At 37.3% G+C, this 17730-nt stretch overlaps 1 protein-coding gene across 3 annotated transcripts in view; it reads right to left on the bottom strand.

Moving 5' to 3' along the window:
* Positions 1 to 16658, bottom strand: part of LEO1 (LEO1 homolog, Paf1/RNA polymerase II complex component) — a 33048-nt gene extending 16390 nt beyond the window's left edge. For 2 of the 3 annotated variants that reach the window (XM_010977168.3, XM_031453050.2), the window contains exons 1-5: positions 16524 to 16658; positions 6915 to 7670; positions 4813 to 4917; positions 1531 to 1625; positions 138 to 283 (exon numbers count right to left, since the gene is read on the bottom strand). In XM_010977168.3, coding sequence (XP_010975470.1) covers positions 138 to 283; positions 1531 to 1625; positions 4813 to 4917; positions 6915 to 7670; positions 16524 to 16581 — 1160 coding nt within the window. In that variant the 5' untranslated portion in view covers positions 16582 to 16658. Of the gene's footprint in view, positions 1 to 137; positions 284 to 1530; positions 1626 to 4812; positions 4918 to 6914; positions 7671 to 15734; positions 15850 to 16523 lie in introns of all 3 variants that reach the window. The other variant, XM_031453049.2, reaches the window with a different exon arrangement.
* Positions 16659 to 17730: the final 1072 nt, after the last annotated feature.

Below are 17730 nucleotides of genomic sequence, written 5' to 3'. Positions count from 1 at the left end.
CTCGATTTATTTTTTCAGAGATAAATAATCAGTTTTCCATTTTGTGATTAGTCAACTCATACAAAATAAGAATAATATCAGCATTCTACTTATTTCTATCCAACATTAAAAAACACACTTTTAAGTGATCCCCTTACCTGGGCTCTACACTGAGAAAGTTGGGTAGCTTAACAAAATATAAGTCATTTCCTAAATCAGTGTTCACTTTGGGTATTTCTACTTCTATTCTGGTCTCAGGAATTGGCTCCTCCTCCTGTTGATCCTGAGGCAATCCATTTTCATCCTAGTAAAAGAGTCACAGAATTTTAGAGCTTGATGGACCTTAGAGATGGCCTAGCTCAACTTCCACACTTTAATTACTTTGGCAGGCAAGAAGCATATGAAAACACCACTTTATCCATCCCTATTAACCACAATATCCATCCCTACCAACCAAATCCCCAAAAATCTCATGGAAAATGAGATCAGTTTGGAAGCACCAATATTAAAAAAATCTCTTTTGTGATAAATCTATCTTCTACATATTCACCAACAAAAATGTGAAATTAATTGACACTTCAATATGAAGTCACTCTATCAATTAAAATTAGAGAAGATTATCAGAGGGACGGGGTGGGTGGGAAGGGACAGACTGGGATTTCAAAATGTAGAATAGATAACCAAGATTGTACTGTGTAGCACAGGGAAATATATACAGGATCTTGTGGTGGCTCACAGCAAAAGAGAATGTGACAATGAATGTATGTACATTCATGTATGAATGAAAAATTGTGCTCTACACTGGAATTTGACACAACATTGTAAAATGACTATAACTCAATAAAAAATGTTTAAAAAATAATAATACAAAAAAAATAAAATAAAATCAGAGAAGATTATCAACATAACACACACTCACTGGCATGAACAACAAAAACATTCAAATCAATGGTTCTCAAAGTCTAGTCTCTTAAGGTGTGACACCAACTTAATGCTGGGCAGGCAGTTCTTTTTTCTTTTTTCTTTTTTTAACCCATTTTTTCCCAACAGTAACATCTCACAAAACTATTATACAATATCACAACCAGGAGAGTGACCCTGATACAGGCAGATACAGAACATTTCCATCACCATAAAGATTCACGTCACCCTCTTACAGCCACTTGCCCTCATTCTTACTTAATCTCAGACAACTGTTAATCTCTTCTCCATTTCTATAATTCTGTCATTTCAAGAATGTTATATAAGTGCATTCATTCAGTATGTAACTTTTGGGACTGGCTTTTTCTCACTCAGCCTGGAATGTCATCCAAGCTGTTACATTTACATTTACAATGGTAAAATCCTTTTCATTGCTGAGTAGTATTCCAAGAATGGATGCGCCAGGGCAGTTTTTTCTACTCCCCCTTATAACCACAACTTCCCTACATAACCGAGAAAGTCATCTATTTACTGTATTTTCATACTGCAATTCAGTTACCATCTCCCTCTTCTTGGCACAAGAGAGGCACCTGGCTCTCTCTCCCAGTTCACATAGGTCATTTTACTTACAACAGGCTGTCCTGGAGTGGGTGGTTTATCTTCTCCATCACTCCCTGAAGATATATCATCTGCACCTCCAAACAGATCCATGGTTCCACTATTATCTTCCATATAGGAGGAAAAATATACAGGATTAACATCCATAACAATGATTCTTCAAAGCTATCACTTCAATATATTCCCAAGGTTTCTAGATCAGGCACCAGGAAACCACCCAAACACAACTCCAAGCCTGGCTCTCAAAGACGTGAGTAGAGTGTCTGTGGAGAGGGAAGGGGGCAGATCCAGTCACAGGCAAAGCTGCACAGGAGCAGCTTTCTCCCTTCACTTTCTGCATCCTTGTCCTGCCACTTTCCTTTATTCCCCAGGAGCCCAGATATCCTCCTACAGTCTAGATACTCACATTTGGGGCTTAAGCACTCCATACAGGCCCATTCTCAACATAGTCCCTCAAATTTTATAATCACAGGTCCATGTCTACCCAGGCCCCCCTCTCAGGCAGAACTTCACCAGGGTACAGGCAAAACATCGACAATAACCTGTAATAAACCAATAAACCAAGGTGGGGTAGTCGAGGGGGTGACAGAATGACAGGACAGGGGTCAGAAAGTAGACTCCTTGACACTGAGATTATAGAAGAGTTATGATTATTGGTAATGACATTGTCTAGGATAAAATTGTGAGAGTGAGTTACTGAGATGAGGTGAAGGACAGACAGATCACTGAAAAAGAAGAGGCAACCTATTCAAATGGCCAAAATTCAAAACCCTGACAACACCAAATGCTGACCAAAATGTGGAGCAACAGGAACTCTCACTCACTGATGGTGAGAACACAACATGGTACACCCACTTTGGAAGACACTCTGGAGGCTTCTTAACAAAACTAAACATACTCTTACCATATGCTCCAGAAATTGTGCTCCTTGGTGTTTACTCAAAGGATCTGCAAATTTATGTCCACACAAAAACCTACACACTAATGTTTATAGCAGTTGTATTCATAACTGCTACATTTTAAAAGCAACCAAGATGTCCTTCAGTAAGTGAATGGATAAACTGATACATCCAGACAATGGAATGCAGGAATACCTCAGAGATATTGAGGGTTCAGTTCTAGACCACTGCACCTAAATGAATACTGCAATAAAGCAAGTCACATGACTTTTTTGGTTTCCCAGTGCATATAAAAGTTATATTTACACTAGACAGTAGTCTATTAAGTATGCAAAAGCATTATGTCTCCCAAAAAGTACATATCTTAATTTAAAAATCCTTTAAATTTAAAAATTATTAAATTATAAAACATTTTATTGCTAAAAAATGCTAACAATCATCTGAGCCTTCAGTGAGTCATAATCTTTTTGCTGGTGGAGGTTTGCATGAGAATTATCAAAATGTGACCGAGACACAAAGTGAGCAAATGTTGTTGGAAAAATGGCACCAACAGACTTGATCGAGGCAGGGTTATCACAAACCTCAATTAGTAAAAAACGCAGTATCTGCAAAGCTCAATAAAGTGCAGTGCAGTAAAACAAGGTTCACCTGTATCACTCAGGGCTAAAGAGAGATGAGCTACACAAGAATGGAAGACATGGAGGAAACCTAAATGCATCATCACTAAGTGAAAGAAGCCAATCTAAAAAGGCTACACACTTTATGATTCCAACTACATGACATTCTGGAAAAGGCAAAACTGTGAAGACGGTAAAAACACCAGTGGTTGCCAGGGGTTAGGGAGGAGGGAGAGATGAACAGGCAGAGCATAGAGAATTTTTACAACAGTGAAACCACTCTGTATGATACTATAATGGTGGATCCGTGTCATCATACATTTTTCCAGACCTAAAGATGTACAATACCAAGAAATGAACTGTAATGTAAATTATGGATTTGGGGTTGACAATGACATGTCAATATAGGTTCATCAGTTGTAACGAATGCATCACTCTGGTGGGGGATGTTGATAATGGGGGAGGCTGTTCACGTGTCAGAGAAGGGGGTCTATGAGAAATCTCTACCTTCTCCTCAATTTTGCTGTGAACCTTAAACTGCTCTAAAAAATAATAATAATAAAGTCTTAATAATTTTTAAAAAAGAAGAGGAGGAGGAAGGAAGGTCAGGGTATTGAGAAGCTCATCTAAATGATAAAACCACCAAAACTACAAACCCACCCACCTACACCCGCATGTCCCCTCTTGATTATTTTCTTCCAAGGCCCTATCACCACCTAACATATTATATATTTCATTTACTTATTGTGTTACTTTCAGTCTCCCTACCCTACCCTAACCCCATCAGAAAGTGGGTTCTACAAAGGAGAGGTTGTTATCTGTTTTGATTATTGCTACTTTCCAAGTGCACAGAAAAGTACCAGCACAAAGCAGATTATCAATAAATAACTGTGAACAAAATGAAAGAATGTATTATCGAATTCTCACAACAACCCTATAAGGTGGTTAGTGTCATCACTCTCTTATGGATCAGAAAACTGAAGTATAGTCTAAAATCAAATAGTTGGAAAGCAGGACCACAAAGATTCTAACTTGGATCATCTGATTCCAAAGTCCATGTACGTAACTACTAGTTCTAGATCCAAAGATCTTTAAGTAAATCCCAGAGCCTGCTGTTCTGTCCAGCTCTCCTTTTCTCTTTAGTTGGCCCTCTAAATGTTTGCTTTAGTTATACTGTTACTTATGATAATTTATATGAGCTATTTAACATTAACGCCTAATTACCATTTAGCACAATAATGGTTGTGCATAATCAAACTATCAAAATTGTTTGCTGTAACTTTTATACTAACATCTTTACTGTATAGTAATTTGCCATCTGAAATGCAGTCATACGTAGAGATGAACAGGTAGATCTTTTATCCTTACAACAAACCTACCTTACAGAACACTGGGTTTTTAGGAACTCTTCTTCTAAAACATAGCTTGAAGAATCAGTTTCTTCATCTGATATTAACCTATTGAGAACTTAAGAGCAAGCTGCCCTGCAACTGTCATTGTTCAAACCAAAGAATGAACACTGTCACCTCCACTTCAACCAGAGCATCAGCCCCCTAACAGCAGATTCACTCTGACTATAAATGAAGCAGGTTCTTCAACTAATTAAGCACGAGCAGCTTCTCATATCTGTACGACTTCCTTGTGTACATTAGATGTACCCACACACTTTTCTGTGGGTCTTGCAGTCTGGGGTACATGCCTGGGGTTTAGAATGCACTATAGTTAAATACAGAGAGAGATATGGAAATACAGATGTATAAAAGAAGTCATCGGAGTACCTTTTGGTACCTCAGTGTCACTATCCACTTCTGAATCCGATGCAATTGCATTCTTTCGTTTCATTCGTAAAACTTCATCTTCACTATCACTGCCTCTTGCAGACTCTGTAAGAGTAGAATTAGAGGTTCTGCATACTCACAGTCATATCATTACTTCGATTTTTGTGTTTTAAAAGCAACATCGGGGATAAACAAACTGTGGTACACCCATACAATGGAAAACTACTCAGTAATAAGAATGAATTATTGCTACATGTAACAATTTGGATGAATCTCAAATGCATTACACTAAGTGAAAGAAGCCTAAGTAAAAGAAAAAAGGCTACATACTGTAGATTTCACTTATGTGATGACATTCTCAAAAAGACAAAACTATACGGACAGAACAGATCACCAGCTGTCAGGGGTCACAGGTGGGGAAGGATATGATTACGAAAGGGATAGTATGAGGGAGTTCTTTAGGGTGACAGAACTATTCTATCTTGCCTGGGGTGGTGATTACACAAATCTATACATGCGTTAACATTAATAGAACTGTGCATAAACACAAAAATCAATATATTGTATTTAATTTTAAAATAAAATTAATAAAAGGAACACTGGTTTCTGTAAGCAGAAAAACTTGAGAGAATGAGAAAAGCAGTACTGAAACTTATAGGTAAATTTATACATGACTCACTACAGAAGAAAAAAAGAGGTAAAAGTATTGCAATGGAAGAGACAAATATATCATTATTTCTGGATGATACAACTGTTTACCTAATTGTAAACTTCAAGAAAATCTACTGAACTGTTGTAGAAGCAGTTAAGGGGTAAGCAGGATGACCAGCTACATGATCCCCTACGGCGACCCTGTTTTATGTGAAGTCTGCTACTGTCTGGGAAGCAGTGCATGAGCCTTAGTGATTCTGGTAATGGTACAGAGTAATAATAACTCTACCCAGAACTAGTTCTTGAACACCTACTGCAGTCCTATAGTCTATATAGACCTATATCCATCTGGAAATTTTCTGACCGCCTCTCGTAAATAATGCCAAAATGTGGTCTTGCGTGCTATCCTGAGGTATGTATTACAGGGGAGAAGACCCCATCTCCCCACACTGCAGTTTTCAAAGAACACAAGACCAATGTGTAATTACAATCAATCACCTATAAAAATGAAGCAATCCAGACAGCACTTCAGGAAGACCTCCAACCTAATCAAAGTGACTTTTATGTAATACAAAGAAACAAGATGTCCAATTGTTTTAGTATTCTATATGAACAATGCATTAATTTCAGAAGGACAGTGTAAATGGCTATTATAAAAGGGTGTCCAGAAGCCAAAGTCTGGCTGTGTGCTCCCTGCTGTCTTTAGGAAATGAGTGTTCTGACCCAAGTACATCTCCCCAGAGTGAGGAAGCAGTGTCAAGCTATCATAGCTCACTGAGATCATCCAGCCGTGTTTTCATTTTCTGGATATTATGACCCCCAGGCAATGTTTCGATTGCTATAACTTGGCATCAAATGTAGATTTCCCCCCAAAGGATAGGCTACAGTAATAAGAGAGAAATAACTGATCCTTTTGAAACAATTTTGCAACTCAATTTTTATAAATTAGCTTTCTGTGAATTTGATTAGTTTCAGTAAATTCTGTGGAGCCTGATTACCTCTGGAGGATGAAATTTTGGATCTCAAAAAAACTGAGCTGCAACTTGGTGTTCTCACCTCAGCACAGCTACCTTATGGGGGTGTTCCCATGGTATTTTTTTTTCCCCAGGCAAATCTATTCTCATGTGAGGCATGCTCTTCAGTGACCCACAAAATGGAACTAGCTGTATTCACTATCTGGCTACTTTAGCACTACACATCTTTCTCCAAGACTGTCCTCTAAATTTTTTCTTCTTGATCTATCATTAATCATATGGAAGGGGACTAGACAGAAATAATAAATGGATTAGGAAAATGTTTAAAAGCAAAATGTACAGAGTTAGAAAAGACTGAAATGGAGAGACAGAAGAGAAAAAAACGGGTACTAAAAGTGGGAACGTGAAAAGAATAAATGAGTCCCTGCTGTATCTGAACACTTCCACTAAACCATCTTGGTTCTCATAACGTATTACCTGACTTATGGTCCTGTTCCTCTTCATCGTCCGAATGCCTGTGTTCTTCATCCGAAGCCTGTGGCCTTTCATCATCAGAATTTTGCATTTTCTCCTCATCAGACATCTGTGGCCGCTCTTCATCATCAGAGTTCTGTTTCTCATCATCATTATCAGAAGCCACTGGCCGTTCATCATCAGAATTAGCCTTCTCCTCCTCGGACAGTTGCTGTCTTTCATCATCTGAAAGCTGAGGCCTCTCCTCGTCATCTGTGTTCTGCATTTTTTCATCATCATCAGAATTTTGCAGTTTATCTTCATCAGACCCTTGTGCCCTCTCCTCATCATCAGAATTTTGTATCTTTTCATCATCTGACTGGTCACTTTTTTCTTCTCTGCCCCATTTCTCATCATCTGAATGTGCTTTTTCAGAACCTTCTGCTTCTGAGTGGTGGCTCCCTCCATCTGATCTGTGACCTTCATCTTCATCGTCATTGTGGGCTTCTGATCCACTGTGCTGATCTACATCTGACGGCTCATTGTCTTCATGGTCAGAACGTTCAGAAGCTTCTGATCTATTGTCTGATCTTTCAGAGTGATTATCACTCCCACTCTGATGAGAAGCTCCCTCATCCTCACTGTCATCTCCAAATAGTTCCTTATTACTTGGTTTTCCTGATTCATCCCTTTCATCTTGATCACTTTCACTTCCAGAGGCATTACTGCTAGAAGCAACATTCTCTTGATCAGATTCCGAGTCTGATCCAGAATCAGAATCTATGGGATCATATAAACACATGGTGATATAAACAAAGAAGGCAGAACAAGGAACATCAAAAGTCCATCCCAACATAAAAGCAATGAGAAAATTTGTCAAAACCTGTTAGAACCCATATTCTCAGGTTCTGGAAACTAACTAAAAGTTGCCGCAACCAGGGAAATGTTTTTAAAAAAAAAAAAAAAAAAGCTAAAACTCAGTAAGAAAACTCTGGTCCTTGCCCTCCCAACACACTCCCTAGCTCTAGGGGCCTTGAAGATAACAGACTGAATTTCTGGTGCATATACTACTACTGGAGGGAGCAGAAGGCACCTTATTTGCAAAGAGTCACGGCTGTTAGTTCTGATTTGTCCAGTGGGTCACTGAAGAGACTGGCTCAAAGGGCTCGAGTTTTCTCTCACCTAACTTGGAACTCTCTCGTTGCCAAGGCAGCTACCCGAGAGAGTCTGTTAAAAACATTTTTAGGGAAATGTATTAACTGCCTCCACCTGGGACAATGGACAGCAGTTGGGGCAAACAACAGACTAACCAAAAAGCTTGGGAGAAGCTGAAGAATGGCATAATGTGGGGAGTAAGGGTTTTTAAAAGCTCCCACATTTTCTTAGAGGTCTGGAAAACCACACGCTTGCCCAGGGCTGTGCACATGCTCACGAAAAAACTAAGCTCTCACTTCTGGCTGACCCTCAGGCTCTGTGCAAGCAGGAAATGAAGGCAGAGAGGTTGTAAAATGCCTGACTGAGTGCTGAAAGCATGCTCTAACTCACATGCAGAGCCACTCAGCAAAGTCTGGGAGTCTTCCGTTGCTGTTGCTTCTTTTTTTGCATTTAAGAAATCTCTGTCCAATCACCTGCTGACCAGTAAGCTAACAGAACAGAGACTTTAGTGGCTACACACAACAAAGGTTGCATATTTTACAAAATTAGTTCAAAAGAGTCACTAAACAGTAAATACTACAACAAATAGCAACAGCAAATGCTGGGGGCGGGGTGGAAATGTGCTGTCCTGAGTTGCCAAAACATTCAAAATGCCCAGTTACCAACAAAAATTATTAGGCCTGCAAAGACACAAGGAAATATAACTCATACATTTGAAAAAAGACTAAAAACTAGCCCTGAACAAGCCCAGACAGTGAAAAGGATGCCCTACCAAATAGAAAATATCAATACAGACAGACAGTATTAAAAAAAAAAAAAAAACAACAGCAGAAATTCTGGAGTTGAAAAGTACAATAACTGAAATGAAAAATTCACTAAAGGAGTAAACAGTAGGTATGAGTAGGAAGAAGAAAGAATCAGAAAACTTCAAGATAGGTCAACTGAGATTATCCAGTCTAGTGAATAAAAAAGAACAAAGAAAAAAAACAGTGTCTAAAAGATTTTGTGGGATACCAGCAAGTGACCAGTCTATGCATAATGGGAGTTCTAGAAGAAGAGAAAAAAGAGAAAGGGACAGAAACAATATTTGAAGAAATAATGACCAAAAACTTCCCAAATTTGATGAAAGACATCAACATACACATCCAAGAAGTTCAACAAATACTAAGTAGTTAGAGTTACCAAGTAAAGTTAAAGAGAACCACACCTAGACATATCATTATCACTGTAAGACAAAGAATCCTGAGAGCAGCAAAAAAGCAGCAATGTGTCCTGCACAAGGGGTCCTCAATAAGGAAAACAGCTAGTTTCTCGTCAGAAACAATAAACACCAGGAGGCAGTGGAATAACATATTCAAAGTGCTGAAAGAAACACTATCAACCAAGAATTCTATATCCAGCACAATCATCCTTCAAAAAATAAAGGAACTATGAGCAAAAACAAAAGGTAAACTGGACTTCTTCGAAATGAAAAGCTTTTGTACAAGAAAGGACATTATTAAGAAAGTGAAAAAACAACCTACAGAATGGGAGAAAATATTTGCAGGCCATGTATCTAACAAGTATATATATATACTTATAGTATCCACAGTGAGTAATGAATGTTTACAACTCAAAAACAAAAAGACAAACAATCCATTTTAAAATGACAAAGGACTTGAACAGACATTTCCCCATAGTTAAACAAATGAAACAAGTATCTGAAAAGATGTTTAACATCATTAACCATCAGGATATGCACATCAAAACCACAGTGAGATATCAGTTGAGACCAACAGGAATGGCTACATTTTAAAAAAAGGGAAAAAATGTAAAATAAGTGTTGGCAAGGATGTAAAGAAATGGAACCCTCAAACGTTGCTGATGGTAATGTAAAACGGTCCAGCTGTTATGGAAATCGATTTGGTTGTTCCTCAAAAGAGTAAAACAAAAAATTAACCATTTGATTCAGCAATCCACTTCTACATATATATCTCACCCCTCAAAAAAATGAAAGCAGGCACTCACACAAATACTTGTACACAAAAGTTCACAGCATCAGTACTCAAACAGCCAAAAGATGGAAACAACCCAATATCCATCAATGACTGAATCAACAAATTGGGATATATACATAGAATTGAATATTATTCACTAAACAGAAATGAAGTATTGATATATACTACAATGTGGATAAACTTCAAAAACATGATGCTAAGAGACAGAAAATCAGACACAAAAGGCCACATATTGTATGATTCCACTTATATGAAGAGGTAAATCCACAGACAAGAGAGCAGACTGGTGGTTGATGAGGGCTAGCAAAAAAAAGCAAATGGCAAGTAACTGCTTAATGGGCATGGCATTTTTATTGTGAGGTGATGAAAATGTTTTAGAACTAGATAGAGATGGTGGCTGCACAACATTTTAAATGTACTCAACACCCCTGAATTGTTTACTTAAAAATGGTACATTCAGCAACCAAACTGAAAAGTGAAACCGTCACTATTTGCAGATGACATGGTATTATATATATAAAATCCTAGAGACTCCACCAAAAAACTGTTAGAACTAATAAATAAATTCAGTAAAGTTGCAGGATACAAAATTAATATATAATTGTGTTTCTATACACTAATAACAGGCTATCAGAAAGAAAAATGAAGAAAACAATCCCATTCACAATTGTATCAAAAAGAATAAAATACTTAGGAATAAATTTAACCAAAAAGGTGAAAGACCTGCACACTGAAAACTATAAGACACTAATGAAAGAAACTGAAGACACAAATAACTGGAAAGGTATTACATACTTACGAATTGGAAGAATCAATATTGCTAAAATGTCCATACTACTCAAAGCAATCTACAGATTCAACACAATCCCTATCAAAATTCGGACAGCATTTTTCACATAAATATAACAAACAACCCTAAAATTTCGATGGAACCACAAAAAAACCCCAAATAGCCAAAGTAATCTTGAGGAAAAAGAATAAAGCTGGAGGTATCATGCCCTTCATTTCAAACTATATTAATGAGCTATAGTCAGACAAAGAAATAAGTCAGACAAAGAAAGACAAACACTGTATGACCTCATTTATACGTGAGATCTAAAAAAACCAAAAAAACAAAAAATAAAGCTCACAGAGGATAGACTGGTAGTTGCCAGAGGCTGGGGGGAAGGGGGGGGGAGTGTACAAAACGAAAGGGAGTCAAAAAGTACAAATGTGCAGTTATAATACAAATAAGTCATGGGGAAGTAATCATGCATGATGACTACAGTTAATATATTGTACTGCATATTGGAAAATTGCTAAGAAAGTAGATTTTAAAAGTTCTCATCCCAAGAAAAAAATTCTGTAACTATGTGCAGTGATGGATGTTAACTAGACTTACTGTGGTGATCATTTCACAATATACACAAATATCAGATTCTTCATGGTACAGGTGCAATTAATGTTGTATATCACTTATACCTTAATAAAAATAAAATAACAAAATAAAGTGGTAAATAAAAAAACAAAATGGGAGTTTGTTGCTAGTTGACCTGCCCTATAAGAAATGCTAAAGGGAGTTCTCAGGCTGAAATGAAAGGCAATAGACAGTAACTTGAATCTACATGAAGAAATAAAGAACTCTAGTAAAGGTAACTAAATAGTTGAATATGAAAGTATTGAAAAAAATGAGACAATGAATATATGTATGTTCACGTATAACTGAAAAATTGTACTCTACACTGGAATTTGACACAACATTGTAAAATGACTATAACTCAATAAAAAAATGTTTGAAAAAAAGTCAGTATTAATGTATTTTTGGTTAATAACTCCTCTATTTTGATAATATTTAATTTAAAAGACAATTATATAAAACAATAATTATATATCTAATTCACCGGGCAGTGTATAAAGATGTAATTTGTGACAACAACAACATAAAGGTGAGAGGAAGAAGCTATATAGAAGAAAAAGTTTTGTATACTACTGAAATTAAGTTGGTATTAATACAAACTAGACTGTTATAAATTAAGATGTCAGTTGTAGTCACCAGCTACCATTAAGAAAGAAAACTAAAAATATACAGAAAAATAAACAAAAAGGAAATCAAACCTGTACACTAGAGAAAAAGCAGTCAAAAGGAAGAGAGTAAAAAGAATAATTGAGGAACAAAAAAAACATGACACAGAAAACATGTATCAAAATGGCATAAGTCCTTCCTTATCAACAATTACTCTAAATGTAAATGGATTAACCTCCCCAATGAAAAGGAAGAAATTGGCAGCATGAATTTTTAAAATGATCAATTTATATGCTGTCTACAAGAGAGTCTCTTTAGAACTGATGCACAGCTAGGCTGAAAGCAAAAAGATGGAAAAAGATATTCCATGTAAACAGTAGCCCAAAAGTACACTAGTTATACTAATACTAGACAAAATAAATCCTAAGATAAAATTATTACAAAAGACAAAGAAGGACATTATAAAATGATAAAGGGTCAATCTAACATGAAGATAAAATAATTATAAACATATATGCAACTAAAATAAAACACTGACAGAATTGAGGAGAGAAATAGACAATTTAATCATAGAAACTTGGAAAATTCACAAATACATAGAAATTAAACAATGCATTCACGTGATCATGGGTGCAAAGAAGAAATCACAAAGGAAATCAGAAAATATTTTGAGATGAATGAAAATGAAAACAAAGCATATCAATACCTAAGGGGTTCAGGGAAAGCAGTGCTTAAAAGGAAATTTGTAGCTGTAAACACATACATTAAAAAAGAAAACCTCACACTGATAATCTAACATTTCACTTTAAGGAACTAGAAAAAGAAAACTATAGCCAAAGCAAGCAGAAGAAAAAAAATAATAAAGATTAGAGCAGAGATAAATAAAAAAGAGAATAGAAAAATAATAGAATCAGTGAAACCAAAAGTTCATTCTTTAAAAAATTAACAAGATTGACAAAACTAGCTAGACTGACTAAGAAAAGGGGAGAAAACTCAAATTAGTAAAATCAGGAATAGAAGTAGGGGCATCACTACTAACTTTTCAGAAAATACGACTAAAAGAGAATACTATAAACAATTGCATGCCAACAAGTTAGACAATTTAGATGAAATGGATTAATCCTCGAAAAACACAATCTACCATAACTGACTCAAGATAAAACAAAATCTAAATAGATCTGTAACAAGCAGAGTTTCATCAGTAATCCAAAAGTTTCCAACAAAGAAAAGCCAGGACAAGATGGCTTCACTGGTGAATCCTATCAAACATTTGAGAAGAATTAAAGCCTATCCTTCTCAAACTCTTCTGAAAACTTGAGCAGAGGGAACATCCCCTAACTCATCTAGGGCAGCATTACCCTGACACCAAGGCCAGACAAAAGCATCACAAAAAAGAAAATCACAGAACAATATTCCTTATAAATACATACGCAAAAATACTGCAACATGGATGGACCTAGAAATTATCATACTATACAAAGTAACTCAGACAAAGACAAATGTCATATGATGCCGCTTATATGTGGAAACTAAAAAAAAAAAAAAGATTTTATATATATATATATATATATATATAAAATTTTATTTACAAACTAGAAAGACTCACGAACACAGAAAACAAACTGGCTACCAGAAGGAAAAAAAGGAGTGGACAGATTAGGAGTTTGGAATTAACAGATAGACATTACCATATATAAAATAAATAAACAACAAGACCTACTGTATAGCACAAGGAACTGTATTTCTTGTAATGAGCTGTAATGGAAAAGAATCTGAAAAAAAATATATATATATATCTCTCTCATGTATATGTATAACAATCGCTTTGCTATACACTTGAAACTAACACTGTAAATTGACATTTTGGTAAAAAATAAAAATTTAAAAAATACCTACATATGGAAAAATACTAAACAAAATGCTAGCAAGCCAAATCCAGCAGTACATAAAAGAACATACACCATGACCAAGTGGGATTTACCCTAGGAATGTCTGGTTTAACACCTAAACATCAAAATGAAATACCATATTAATAAAGGAAAAATTTTTGATCATCATAATTGATGCAGAAGAGACATTTGACAAAATTCAACACCCTTCCCTGATAAAACTACTCAACAAACTAGGAACTGAAGGTAATTTCTTCAATCTTACAAAGTGCATCCATGAAAAACCCATAGCTAACATCTTATCTAACAGCGAAGGCATGGTTGTTTTCTCCCAAAGATAAGGAACAAGATAAAGATGTCCACTCTTACCACTTCTATTCAACATTGTACAGAAAGTTCTACCTGGGGCAATTAAGCAAGAAAAAGAAATAAAAGGTATCCAAATTGGAAAGGAAGAAGTAAACCTATCGCTATTCACAAATGACATGATCTTATATGTAGAAAATCCTAAAGAATACACACACACACCCCCCAAAAAACTATTAGAGCTAATACATTCGGCAAGTTTGCAGGATACAAGATTAGCATATATAGGGGGAGGGTAGAGCCCATGTTTAGCATGAACGAGGTCCTGGGTTCAATCCCCAGTACCTTCACTGAAAAAACCAAATAAATAAATAAATGTAATTCCCTCCCTTCCTGCAAAAAATAAAATAAAGTAAAACGAAAAAAAAAAAAAAGATTAACATACAAAAATCAGTTCTGTTTCTACACACTAGCAATGAACAATCCAAAAATGAAATCAAGAAAACAACTCCACTTGCAACAGTATCCAAAATAAAATACTTAGGAATAAACAACCTAGGAAGTGCAGGACTCATACAGTAAGAACTACAGAACACTGTTGAAAGAAACGAAAGATGTGGCATATTTATACATGAAAGAAACACAACGGGCCTAGGAATTCTACTCATTGTTATAATAAGAAATCTGTCAGGTGTAGTTATTTTCTACATCTGTCTTAGCCCAGGGGAATCATGAAATACTCTGATATAACAGGACCTACCCTATCACATCCATACTACCTTCAAGACCAACAGCAACCATCAAGGACAAATTTGGAAGTAAATTCTAGACAGTCCTATTATCTAATGGTAAGATGGAAGAAAGTAGCAATTAGACCCCAAAGAAAGTAGCAATTAGACTCCAAAGAAAGTAAAACACGAAGCCCAGAGAAGCAATGTCTCCACACAACACTTCCTCATACACTGAGTTTGCAATGGGAAAGCACTGCACGGTACATCTTACTTTACTAAACTATTGCTTCTATCTATCCATTGATTTATCAAGTATGCATTAAGCATTTACGTAAGCTGGTGGGGGCAGGGAAGGATGATCTTTTCATTAGTATAGGCCCCTACACCTAGCAAAGTAGTTGGAACGTGACGGGATTTATAAATGCTGAATGAATGAACAACTTCATGGAAGGGAGTCATGGGAGGGTTCACGTGGAACTGTGCCTTGAAGAGTGAATGGGATATGGACAAGTACAGATGAGGGGAAAATATAAACATTAGCAAAGTAAGGGGAACAAGAGTGAGTATACAGAACTCTACACTTCCAGATCTCTGTTGACTAGAATCTTCTGGATACCCGTCCTGATGGAGCCCTCACACCAGATTTCCACCTGGTGCTCCTTGAGCATACTCTAAAAAGTATGAATAAACTGGAGTTGAAGAAAGAAAGAAAAAAAAAAAACCACAATAATGCACTATGCTAAGGAAAAAAGCAGATACATTACTTTGAGCCTGGAGAGTTGCAAGAATTCTGAACTTGGTCTTGGGCCTCTTCGCACTCCAAATATCTCCTATTCCTATTTCAAACTCAAATATCCACTTTGTGCCAGAAAGACTTCCCTGTACCATAAACATACATTCATTAATTCATTTCAATAACAAATCCTTCATCCCTTCTCTCCAAACATTGATCTCATATGTTCCCCAATCTAGTATCACAGACTCAAGAAATTCTAGAGTTTCTGCACAGGCTCTCGGAGAAGACATTATCTCCTGGGCGCAACGACTACATGCAGCCCTACCCTGATGTCTTTCCCAATCTCCTCACCCAGAAATCCAAACTCCCCACCACACCACACTCGGTTTCATTCATGAGGACATTCTCAGCCCCTCTGAAAATGTGTCCAGCCCATCCCCATATTCCTGAACACCTAATTTCCATTCATTCACAACAGCCCTTACCCTGCGCTGGCCTGTGCAAGACAGGACACAGCAGGACTTCAAGGTTCCTGTGGCTTCTCTGGCTCGCCTGGCCTCCACCGCTGCCCCGCGCCCCCTTCGCTGCACGGACACCGAGAACCTCGAGTTGCACACTCTGCGCCTGTCCCTTCATTCCCACCCTCCCGGGGGAGAGGGGCACCGCCGGGCGTGCAGGGGGCGCTGAGGCAGGAGTGGAGGAAGCGCCACTACTCGCGCGCGGCGCCAGAGCCTTCGCAGACCCGGAACCTAACCGCTGTCGGGTTCCAGCGGCTAAAGCCCCACCACGCCCGCCTCCGCAGCCCAGCCGAGCCCACCTTTACGCTCAGCATCGCTGTCGGCGTCGCTCCCGAAAAGGTCCTCCATATCCGCCATTGCCGCGCACGTCCGGGGCTATCTTGCCTAGAGGCGGCTCCGCGACTGTCTTTACGGCACTGAACCAACGAATCGCGACAGTGTCGCAAAGATTCGCTGAAAGTCTCATTTCCTTCTGTAAGCTAGTGTTCGCGTGCCTCGTGGACCTATACTTGTCCACTCTTACATGTCCACAAATTACGTCCTTTTGTCAGTATCTATTCTTATTATCGAGGATTTTTACCCGAGTGCACCCAATCTGGGTGTCAGTGGAGCGGGCGGCGCTTGGGAGCTCCTGGTGTTAAACCTGCCAGGAGTCAGGCCTGGAGTTCTTTGTTTCATATTGATCAGCTGTTCTCAAATTGTTGCGAACTCCAAAGCGCTTTTGTTTATGTGGGTTATATGCTATTTACCGTATTAGTAATTAAGGCAGAAATTTTTAAAATTCTTTTTGAAATAATAAGTTAACTAGTAGCATTTGAAAAATTTAAGCGACTATTTTCTAAAACAAAAATTGAAGAGTGGAATTGTTCTACAGTTTTAAAAATACCTGTAATATTTAAAAGGCTTAAAAGAAAACAGCTGAATTTTCATACCTGCTTCTACCTTCAGTCTGTTGATAAAGGTTTTGGTTGAAGCAGATGAAGAAAATCTGGCCTCACACATCTGTGTGATTGGGAAAGGGAGGACCTCCCATACCCCTAAAAGGGTCTTCCTCGGGCCACTGTTTTGACAACCACGGCTTTAAAGCAGTGTATCTCAAACATCAAAAATGTTCCATCCTAACCCAGTACACACTTTTATGTATAACATGGAAATAAATATTTCGCAAAACAATACTTACCTACTAAGATGCAGTCTGAGATTTCCTGTTCTCTTTTATTTTGTTCTATTTCAGCTCGATTTGTTTTTAATACTGACAGGTGGTACATCTACTAAATTGATTCCAGGATTTACTAATGGATTGCAACCTGAATCTAGAAAACACTATTCAGAGGGGTCGATTGGCTTTATTTTTTTCAGGAAAAAGTTTGATTTTGCTAGGAAATGTGGCTATAATTTTACATTATAAAATCAGGCAGTAATAGAATTTTCATAGTAGGTCAGTGTCAGGTAACCCCTCTTGCTTTACAGAAGCTCAAAAGAAATGAACTGACTTGGACATGTTAA

This window comes from Camelus dromedarius, chromosome 5 (genome assembly GCF_036321535.1).
Source record: "Camelus dromedarius isolate mCamDro1 chromosome 5, mCamDro1.pat, whole genome shotgun sequence".
In the NCBI taxonomy this organism is placed as follows: Eukaryota; Metazoa; Chordata; class Mammalia; order Artiodactyla; family Camelidae; genus Camelus; species Camelus dromedarius.
The sequence above is the reverse complement of the archived record's forward strand: the minus strand, read 5'-3'. Positions and strand labels throughout refer to the sequence as shown.